Source organism: Pygoscelis adeliae, unplaced genomic scaffold, assembly GCF_000699105.1.
Source record: "Pygoscelis adeliae isolate BGI_AS28 unplaced genomic scaffold, ASM69910v1 Scaffold154, whole genome shotgun sequence".
NCBI lineage: Eukaryota > Metazoa > Chordata > Aves > Sphenisciformes > Spheniscidae > Pygoscelis > Pygoscelis adeliae.
In genome coordinates this window covers 5,998,141-6,009,487 of record NW_008825113.1, presented here as the reverse complement: position 1 = coordinate 6,009,487, position 11,347 = coordinate 5,998,141, and the positions used below count along the sequence as shown (strand labels likewise).

At 48.3% G+C, this 11,347-nt stretch overlaps 1 protein-coding gene across 1 annotated transcript; it reads right to left on the bottom strand.

Annotated features, from left to right (window-relative positions):
* Nucleotides 1-1,686: 1,686 nt before the first annotated feature.
* Nucleotides 1,687-4,201, bottom strand: CRYAA (crystallin, alpha A). The gene is made up of 3 exons (XM_009328006.1): nt 4,013-4,201; nt 2,972-3,094; nt 1,687-1,896 (listed from the first exon to the last, which is right to left on the bottom strand). Exons 1-3 carry the CDS (start codon nt 4,199-4,201, stop codon nt 1,687-1,689), a joined length of 522 nt encoding a protein of 173 aa, XP_009326281.1.
* Between the last annotated feature and the right edge of the window lie 7,146 nt (nt 4,202-11,347).

Sequence of the window (11,347 nt, the reverse complement as noted above, 5' to 3'; positions counted from 1 at the left end):
TGTCCTCACCTCCCAGTGAGGGCATGGACCTGTGCTCTTTCCTGGGAAGGATGTCCTTGTTTTGTTGTCGTGATCACTGCCTTGCTTTGTAGGCATGATCCAGGAGACCCCAGAGACATGCCAATTGAGACAAACTTGTGTCTGCTCCTGGGGAAGAAGTGACCTTCTCTACTCAGGAGCCAAGGTGGACCTCAGAAGCTCCACCTCACATTGCAGGTCTTGGATGTGAAGATCTCTACCAAGAGGAGAAGCACTCGGTCTCCAAACTGATTTTACCTATACGGTTAACTATGGGGATGTGGGGTTATCAGTGGTGCTATGCTTCTCCTAAACACCCTGGACTTCCATCCATGTGGAAAGCTATTTGAGTCAAGCATGAGTGCTGCAACCTTCAATCTTGAGCACTCACATCTACGCAGACTTGGGAGCCATCGATTTCATGCATGGCAATCGCAGGGAGAGGTAGTACCTACGCCCTACCCGCCCTGCCATCAAACAGCTTTTAATCATCCATTTCAGATGAAATCCTTCACATTATATCATGCAAATGAGGTCTGCATTGCCGTCTTTGCTGACGCAATGAACTGAAGAAACGGCGTGGTTGTTGGGCTGTTGAATTTTGTTCTGGTTTTGATCCTTTTGTTTTGCTTGCGTGAAGAATAATAGGAACATGAAAGAAAGGGCAAGTCATCATCACAAAATGTACTTCCAGTGGTGGAAAGCGCATCCTCCAAGCGGTGTTAGGCACCACACTAACCTTTCAACTTCAAAAACCTTAGAAAGGAACAAATGAAACCACCAAAGCCAATTGCGTGTTTCCTATATCTCTTTATTGACCGCCACTGACCGCGTTCTCAGGTTGAGTGCCAGATACCAGTGGAAGAGGTGGAGCTACCCTAGAAATACAGCGAGAGCAAGGGACATGGTGTGTTATGCACAAGCTGGGGAGAGCTGGCTGGGGATGTGAAGCCTCTGCAGAGCGGTGAGCCCCCCTCTCTCCCCCGAGGGCCTACTAAGACAGTGGAAAGACGTGCTTGTCCTTGTGTCAGTTGTCCCTAAGGGAAACGACAGGGTAGTGGTGTGAACAGATACACTTCAACACTTTGCTGAAAAAAAATATATGTTGCAACTCCCGAAGGTAAGACGTTATTATTTCTCCTGAGGTTGCAAGGAACTCGTGGCACATTCATCGCACCTACGCAGGATCTCAAGTGTGGGGCTTGGCTCTGTTGCTCTTTTTTAAGAGTAACCAGTTTAACTCTACGTGGGGTAGAGCAAGTCTGCAGGGCTTTTCCCCTGCTCCAAGCCTCGCCTCAAGACTTGGTGCACCAGGAGCCAGTGTTACTCGTGCACTCCCTCCTACCTGATGGTGGTTATGGACTACAGCACCGGACGAAGACCCTTTCAGCAAGTACAACAGCGTGGCAGCACGCACCATCCATGCCATCCCCACAGCACAGCTTGCAGGTTTAAGCTTCAAAGTCCACCAGCCACACACCCAGCCCCTCGTCTCATCCAAGGGAAAGGGGAAAAAAAAAGAAACAGAGGGAGGGAGGGGGAGGAACCAACAAAATAAACCCCTCTAGATATTCACTGGTATCTATGCAATGGCTCTGGGAGTGAGACCCGCAGACAGTGGCAGGCTGTGTACCACAGGCAGCCTGGGTACCACAGCGGCAGGCGGGCTTAGGAGGAAGGCGCGGAGGTGGGCTTCTCCTCCCGGGACACAGGGATGGGCCTCTCGCTGCGGCTGGCATCCATGTTGGAGGGCACCTTGGGCACCGAGAAGGTCAGCATGCCGTCGTTGGACAGGGAGCAGGTGACGGCAGTCTGGTCCACGTTGGCAGGCAGGCGGTACCGGCGGTGAAATTCACGGGAGATGTAACCGTGGTCATCCTGAGAGGCAGTGGGGAAAGGAGGGAAGGCCCGTCAAGAAACCCCCCGGCACCACGCCATGCCTCCCTCCGCCCGACCCCACAGCTCCGTCGGAGGGGGGTCCACATTCGCCCGGCTTATTGTCACACTGTACTGCCGGTATCACCGGGTGCATCTCTGCTTTTTATTCTGTTTCACAGGTTTGTAGGGGCAGGTGTGCCCCCGTGGTGCCCCTGAAGCTGCAAGAGCTGAGCAGAGCAGCAGGGTGATTTTGGCCATATTATAGGTTGGGATCTGATTTGGACGGGGGCCCTGCCATGGCCTCCGATTTCAAAGGATGCTTGGAGAGAAAGTCTGGGGTTCTGTGAAGGTAAAAGCAGTGCACGCGTGTGCACCCATGTATTTCCTTACTAGGCAGCAACGCTGTGTCAGCCAAAGTACACAGTCCTGGCCCCCTTTTTTTTGGGCCAAAAGAATGAGAAATGCATTTTTTTTTTAAGTCAGCCATGAAAACGGCTGCTCTCTTCCTCTGGAAAAAATAACTATATTAAAAAATACATACTGTTTCAAGGCTAGAGCTTTGTCTGGCCAAAAAAGTGTATGAGAAGAATTAAACCCCTGCTGGTATAATTCACTTTTCGACCCCCACAGATATTTCCATGACATACGTGTTAAAAGTTTCCAAGCCTGAGGCACTCAGTTATTTTTCTTTTGTTTTGTTCGCTCTTGCTTTTCTCTTTCAGATCAGCATATGAAAACTCTGTTTTCACTAATGATTCTGGCTTATGAAAACTCAGCCATGCTTCAGCAGCACCAGATGATGTTCTTTGTCTGGTCCAGTGTTATTAGTGAACAATGGACATCATCATCTGACGGTTATGGAAGATGATTGAAAATAAACAAAAGAGCAGTGAATTAGCTCGTTATTATCAGATATCAAGTTGGGGCTCTATGGGAATGGGCCACGTCGATAATGACAATGGATAAATAACTTGTTCTGATTTTTCTTTTTTCCCTTCAGCTAATGACTGTTGTAAAGAAAGAAAACAGAGCTCGACTCCCCAGTTGCTCCACCATCACTGTCACTTCCACTTACCTGTCTTTCACTGTGCTTGCCATGGATTTCCACAAACTCATCGATAATCTTCACACTCAGGTCTTCGGGAGAGAAGTGTTTTACATCCAGCATGATTGTAAACTTGTCCCGGTCAGACCTCACCTGAAATGAACATTGTCAGACAGTAAGACCCAAGCTCTAAGCGTGGAGGCAGCACCAGCATCGCGGCAGCTTAAAAGCCAGAGAAGGGGTGGTCTGGCGGCGGCACGGTTTCTCCTTCTGTGACTACAGGCCTCAGCAGGGGTCTTCTTCCCATTGCGGGGACCCAGGGACACCACAGTAGGCATCTGCGCCATTGCTACTGCTCTGGGGAGAGGCGTCACTTCTCGCTGCTATTCTTGTGCCGGGGACCTCTTTGCACTCGGCGATCTGCCAGATGCACCGGGCATTTGTGCTCAGCAGCGAGAGGGGACGGAAACCAGTGTAATATTCTCTGATAGCACGCGTTTTGTCCTTTCAGTGATTTATGGTTTCTTTGTGGTCTTAGCTCTGGGAGGAAACCAGTAAAAGAGGGCTAGAGAAAGCACCAGTCCCTGAGCTTCGGACCACAGCCCCCACGGCTACGTGCTCCTCCTACATGCTGCCTTCAGAGAATTGCTCCTGGGTCCTCCAGCGTGGGCTTGCAAAAACCACCGAGCTCCTGAGGCGGAGAAGGGGGCTGGAGGAAGCTCCCGCTCGCCGGGGTCCTCTCCCACGCCGAGCTGCCCTTGAGGGCGCTTACTCCAGGAGCAGCCTAGCTCTTCCCTCGCCATACGGCCGGTGGGCGTGAGGGCAGCAAAGTCAGACTTTTACGTGTCGGAAACAACCTTCAGGAGCCAAAATGGTTTCCAATTCTCAAAGGGAAGCCTTCTCCCCAGCGAGGGTTTCCCTCCATGCCCATGAAAGGGCAGGCGGGCTGTGCTTGGCGGTGGGCCGGACGTCCTCCTCACCCCCTCGCACCCCAGCGCCGGGTGGGGAGGAGCAGGTGGAGGCATAAGGAGGGAGAGGAAGGAAAAAGAGAGGAAGCCGAAGGGTCCTTACCTCTGAAATGCCTGATTCCAGCACGCTGCGGAAGAGGGACTGCCTGTAGTAGGGGCTGATAGTGGAAGAGAACAAAGGCAGGAGGTCATACTCAAGGAGACCCTCTCCAAAAAACTGGTCGAACAAACGGCTTGGAATGAGGGGTCCCAGAGCACGCTTGAACCAGGGGTGCTGGATGGTAATGTCCATGCTTGCTACTGCTGCGACGTGTGGCTGCAAAAGGAGAGCGGTGGGGGCAGTACAGCCGCTGGGGAGACAGCGATGCCTTGGCTGGACTGTGCAGTGCAGCTCCAGAGAAGCTCCCCCTATATATACCGGTCTCGCAGAATGAAGGCATTAGCGGGATTTCTCTGGAAAGACATGATCTCATGATGGAGGCAACGTGGTCAGCAGAAATGCGGAGACTGACCTGGAAATGACAGTCTGGTTGGAATTGGTGCCAGATCTCCCGGAGGGACGATGCCAGGCGGCAGGCTGTGAGACACAGGGTGCCCAGGGGTACTGGCAGGTCCCCTACGGGATCAAGCAGGCTAAACAGGACACCCCGGTGGGCCTCTCAAGGATGCCTGTGAAGGAGGTCTGCTCTGTGGGTCTTCGTAACCCGCCCCGGCTTTTCGTTAATTTGCTTCTGTTTCTGCCCCTCCTTGAAACAGAGACACAAAGTCTCTTCCACGTAAATGAAACAGCTTTCTTCCAAGCGAGGAAAAAGGGATTGATTCAGGTTGAAGAAAGGGAAACTTTCTTTGTGACATAATATAAAGCGTCTCCGCCACTTGAGAGGGGCCTGACACCCCTGGCGCGGGGATCCTGGCGGGGCTGGCAGGGAAGCAGGACTAACACATGATGCAGAGCATGAACATGGGTTTGACAAACCAGAAACTTTTAACAAACAAATACTTTGCCAAAAGAAAGAAGGAAAAATAAGTTTGGTCACTGACTGTAGTCCCAAAGCTGCTCTTGAGAGTGTCCTTGTTTTGATTTAGGAGTGTTGTGGGAGATTCATTTATCTCTCGGTGTCATGACACAGATCCTGCTTAACATCCATTTCTGGTTACGGCTGCTTTGCATTTCTGTTTCACTTAAAGCCACCTTTAACGGGTCGTCCGCCATCCTGGACAGACCGGGGAAGGGGCACATGGACAGCCCACTGCGGGAGCAGCAAGCTCTGCCAGAGAGCTGAGGCGGCTGGGTGACGAAAGGGCAGCAAGGCTGCCCAGCTCCACAGCAAGGCTCGGCACGAGGCTGCGGCAACAGCCAAAAGCCCATTTCCACTGGAGCCAGTGATGTAGGGACTGCATCCTAGGGACCTTCTGGAGAGCAGAAGCACCTATGTCAGGAGTCTTGTTCGTCTCAGCACCTTTTGCAGTCAGCGGAGAGCGAGGGAGAGAGAGGAGAGGGCACCTCCAAAAGGCACTTCAGAGCTGAGGGGCTGAATCATCCTCTCATAGTGCCAGGGACTAAAGAAACTGAGGGTGGCTGAGATCCTGGCATGAGTGCTTCGGGAGAAACAGGATCAATCCAGGCCAGAGGAGCTAAATTCAGAAAAGCACTGAGGCAAAGTGACATTCAGCTGAGCATCGCCTGGCATCTAGGCGCCATGTGGTCTTGGAAAGTCCTTGGCCTTGACTCCCACACATGACCCCTCCCCACGCAGTGCATGGAGGCAGGCGAGGAAAAGTGGGAACCAGAAGATCCCGTTACAGAGGCTTTCCTTCATGGAAAACAAAAAGTTGAGCAGAAAAACACCCAAAAAGGCAGTAGAGACGGCTAAGAAGACAGACGAAGTTAGGTTCAAGCTCTCCTAGTTCTACCAAGAAAAGGCCGTGTGGTCTGGCCATGGCTCTCAGGCATGAAGGCTTTTCTAAAATCAGGTGCCAAAATGAGATCAATCCTTCCTCAAGACATGGAGGAAAAAAATACAACAGACAGACCTAACCTCCCATTCAGTCCCATTGTCCCAAATCTGTCATTTTGCTTGAGAAAACGAAGGGAAAGCAAACGAGTCATAAAGCGCTACCCAGATTTTTCTTCAGGAGCTCTATGAGATTTGAAAGAAGAGAAGAAAATCTTTCCTTGGCCACCCAGTACCAGAGACCTGATAACCTGTATTTAACCAAATGGCAGTAACGACCTGATATATGCAGAATGAAAGGAGAGATGCAGGAACAGGTTCAAATCCCAAGCCACTCACTGGAGCACACAAAGCAAATGATTTATTTGGCTGGTAGAGGAGCAGGTGGGAACTGTGCCCTGACACAGAAAGTGAGGCAGATTTGGGGGTCTGACGTACCATTTGGGCCCCAGCCATGTGTGAGGGGTGGATGCAATCCCTGCAGTGTGTTGGGAACATCCCCTTCGTGTTTCCCAAACCAGGGGTTCTACCAGAAACACAGGGAGCAACGCAAACAATGGCAGGCTCCTCTCTGAGCATCTTTCAGTCCTTAAGAAACTGCCAAACCCTTGAGCTCTGACCTCCAGCGTGTTCCCCACGCAGGAACGGGGGCGGATTATTGGGGCGGGGAGGAAGAAGGGATCCCAGGCACACTGTACCTCTCTCAGCAACACCAACCAGCAGCACATCAGTGCTCTTAGTTAGGCACCAGGAAAGCAGCTGCTTGCCTGCACACCACCACTTACTTATCTCACAGGGAAGCCCAACAAAATCCATCATGTGCCCACGGCCTGAAGCTTGCTCCAGGATCAGAGCATGTGTGTGTTCAACATGTGATCAAAGCTCCCTGTATGTTCAGCGGGATGATGGGAATGGGCTGTTGAGAGAAAAATGACAAATATATCTTCACCTAAATTTCATCTAAAATTATGTATATTACTACACATTCAAATACTTGAGAAGTGGCAGCCGGCTTTATGGTTTTATGTCTTTAGTTTCTTCTGGACCCACATTTTCACGGCTCTCCCTCGAATTAATCATATCCATTTTGTCTTTGACGGACATTTTTGTCTTTTATAGACAAAATCTTTCACTGAAATGTAAATTTCATTTACAGAAGTTTTTTCTGATACAGACTTCACACTGCCTGCATGCTTCTGGGCAACAAGCGATCTCCTGAGACTCGTCACATCTAACTTCCAAACGGTCTAAAACTTAGGTGTCCAGGCCAAATGAGTTGTCCAGGCTCCCTGTCCAGTCAGTGGAGAGAGACAGATGCCTCCAGATGGCTCACATTATAACGGAGGCAGGTAGGAGAGGTGAAATGAGACACCTTTCAGCAGTGCCTACGTCTCGACTGACTAAGGAGAGAACTTGGACAGCTGCTTAGGGGAGGCAATTCTAATTCTAACCCCCTTCTGGACAAGCAGAGCTGGTGAGATGAATCCCATCCAGTGGTATGAGAGGAGAAAGCAATCGTGTGGCACCAGTTCAGGGGACCAGACTTCTCACAGGATGCACAACATTTGTGCATCATTATCACCTACTGAGCAACAGCAGTGAGACTTGTTGGTGTTCCTATAAAAGGAAGAAGAACTCGTGCATATGCTCATGAGCGCACCCAAAAGCAATGCATCAAAAGCAGGTTTTCCCAAAGCCTCACTGCAAATTTAGAATGTGAGTCCAACTCAAAAGGTCTTCCAGTAGGATCTGCTGCCTAGCTTACCTTTGAAAGAACCCCTTCCTAAACTATCATGCATCATTGCCAGCACACGAGACATTTAGTAAAGGATGTTGCCCAGTACAAGCTGCAGAAATCCTAGCTCATGTTTCTGGGTAAAGCAGGCATCAGTGATGAAGCACAGCCCTTGCTTGTATTTAGCTGCTATTGGTTTGTCCACATGACTGACTCTCACCTGCCAATTTCTGGGTGAGTCCAGCACTGTTTCCAACCCCTGTGCCAAGCTCTGTACAAGCCCAATGTGAAGAGAAAAGCAAGTATTTAAGTGGAGCAGTGACTGGTCAGGTGTAACTGTGGAGGGTTTGTATACGATTCTGAAGCGCTAATATAACTGGGATTACCACTTCCAACGGGTGTGTTGTAGCCCCAGGAGAGCCAAGAAAGGCGACCTCTCTGCTCTGATCTGCATGTCCTCTCGAGTCAAGTGGTCTCTGTCAGCCTGCAGAGGGTGCAACTCCTCAGACAGTTCTTATAGAAAACAGGAATGAGTGCTTTTTTCTTTCAAATAGACCTGTCAACCCAAAAAGGTACAACTGTACTCATTTAGATGGTCCTCTGCATTTAGATGCAAGCTGTTTAGTGACAATATAAGGGAGTGAATAATCTCTGCCAATATTTAATGATAAAATTGTTGCAGCATGCTAATCAAACTAAGTTTTCCCTTTGGAGGAACATTTCTATGAGGTACAGAAAGGAGTTCATGACAGCCACACAGAGCTAAGGTAGGTAATAATGTGATTTTGTTGCAAGTTTTCTTCCTACCAGTCTTGCTGTGGCGGAAAACACTACATAATGTGTGTGAGGGAACTGGTGAGTGGGAATAAACGACCGTGCTTTTCTTAATCTTACATAGACCTAGCTTTGGAAAGGATGCAAGAAGTCGATAGAATTCAGTATGCAAGCAGTCAAGCTTTATGATTGCTCGCATACTGAGAGAGCATCTTAGGGTAGGCTGTCTAGGGAGCCAGCATTATCAGTTTTGGCTGATGAGCTGCTAAGCACTTACTAAAAACTCTCCCTAGAAATGAACGCAGAGCATTTATTTCTTTCTTTTTAAGGGAAGAGTATTTTCTTTAGAAGACTCATGTCCTGTTCCTCAAACATATGCACGCCACCCAGGGCAGTGCCACGGTCAGGAGCTCCAAACCTTTCTGCCATGTCTGACCTGGAATGCTGATGGAAGAAAGAGCAACTGATTATAACTGCAGCTAGACTCATTTTCCTCTGCACTCAACCCCCCCAAATACCATGGGAAGCACTAAAGTAGTGATTTGTGCCAGCTTTTCTAAAATCAGGTGCCAAAATGAGATCAATCCCTCCTCAAGACATGGAGGAAAAAAATGTTTGAATGCTGTTGGTATCTTGCTAAAGTTTATAATGGATGGGAGGAGGTGAGGCCATGTTATCAGTGCAATTTGCACACCATGCTTAACTGTGGTTGGGGCTGCAGGGCTAACGCAGTGGGAGGGCTGACATGAGAGAAGGCAGATGTTATATTCTTTTTTTATTAGATGAATAAGTGTTTCTTGTTAAAAGCAAAGAGAACACTTGAAAACCCGTCTTTGAGGATAGTTCATAGCAAGAAAGAAGCCAGTTAGTGGGAGGGTTGCTACATGCTGAGCACCTTTGAAAATCAGGCCATGTATTAAGAATTTTAAATACAGATCTAGGAGCCCAACTTTCAGCAAGTGTATTTAAAAAAAAAAAAAACCAAACCAAACCAAAAACCACAACAACCAAACTTGTCTTGCTTTTCTTTTAAAGAGAGATCAGCGTGTCCCTAGAGAACTCTGCAAATTCCCATGCCTCCCAAACAGCCATCAGCTGCCCAGCTGGGAGCAGGTGAGCAACCCGCTGCACTCCAGCAGCTTGGCTTAAAGAGTGAGGGGCTAAGCCTATCCTGGTGTAAGTCATCATAGCTCTCCCTTTCCTCGCCTCTGCAACTCTTGCTTAATGAACGGTCAACCCCTGTACCACAAGTTTTGTCCCAGGTGGTCCCCGCTCTTGCTCACAATAGTTTTTGTCCCACAGGGGCCGTAGTTTCAAAGTTGCTGAACACCGGAGCCAGGGAGAGAGCGATCACAGCGGGGACAAGTTGTGGAGGTGACATTTCTAGTTTTCTGCCTAAAATGAAATCTTTGTCCCACTGTTTTTAAGGCACAATCCTCTGCTTTATTGCTGGCCTTTGCGATTCTTTTTCCATTCCAACATCTCTTTCCTCCCTATTTTAGAGGGATGGGGCAATTTTTATTTCCTGGCTTATAGCGATCCACAGTCAGATTTACTATTCAGCTGTATACTGGAAAAGTTAAATATCCACTCTCCTCATACAAAGACTGATATTTATTTTATCTAAAGAATTTATATAATACCAACAGTCTGCTTTGGTGCAGCCAAAGAGGCTTAAAAAATTACTAGCAATCCCTTTTTTCCACCTCAGAGCCCACATCCTAAACACTGAACAAATCCCATCAGTGTTTAGGGCACATAACATCATTGTTGTCAAATCAATGGTGAATTTACGTGCTGTTAATCCTTGGCATTTATTCAAACGAGCTCAGCAAGTTTTAGCAGCACAATGCATTTTATGTTTTCATCAATGGATTTGCATAGGGAATGAGAGATGCTCTTTGCCTCCCAGTCTGCAGCAGCACGCCCAGAGAGCGGGAGATGCGAAGAGCGCATCTAGCACGCCCAGAGAGCAGGAGAACCAGAACAGGAGCAGGTTTGGAAATTTACAGCTGCTAAGCAATGATGCTTCTCCCCATCTGTAGGTCTCAGAGCACTTTCCAGAGGAGGTAAGTATCATCATGGTGACTGGGAACAACAAGTAAAATGACTTCTCACCCAGAAAGGCAGAGGTACAATTTGAGCCCTTTTCACTCCCCTAGTCTTTCCTGTGAATAAAAGCACCTCTCTTGCAATGCCACAGAGCTTGCTGCTGAGAGTCCTTCTGCCTTGCCACCAGACCTCATCACCATGAGCTTTCCGTGGCCCTTCTTCCTGCAGTATAAAATATTCCCTTGCTCTGGAAATTACACCCATTTTTTTCAGACCAGAGAATTTGAGAGTCTAGGGTTGTTTTGTGACATGATGTTTACTCATCTAAAGCAAGTAATTATGCTAAGTGATATAACAGTTTGAGGAATTAAAACCTTAACTATTTTTCAGAGGAAAGGAGAAATTATGTCCATTGTTTTTTTGATATGAACCTCTACCAACTAACTAACTAACTAACTAACTAAATAAGATATATCTTCAGATTGAGACCTCTTTAAAAAAAAATAAAAACTTGCTATGTGGCTCTTTGATTTTATAAAACAATTTTTTTTCTTCCAGTGCTCTTGACAGTTTAGATGTGAGTTATTTCTGCATGGTCAACATGAGTAGTCCTGCATTGAGCAGATCATCCTACAGAGCCTATAGCAGAGCGATCCTATAGATTTTTTTTCTCTACAGGATCGATACCCAGCCTCTGCACTGGGAAGGTATGGCATACAGGAAGGAGCACGGGTATCACAGGGAATGCTCTACCACAGATATTCACTCAGCAAACAGGCAATGTGGAAGGCTCGGGAAGCAGACGACACTAGGGGCAGTGTCTGGAGAGGGGGAAAAGAGATTGCAGGAGGCGTTAGTGTCCTGGTTTCGGCCCAGGAAGAAAAGTGGCTTTATCTGCTGGTCCAGGGAAAGCGGAAAATTG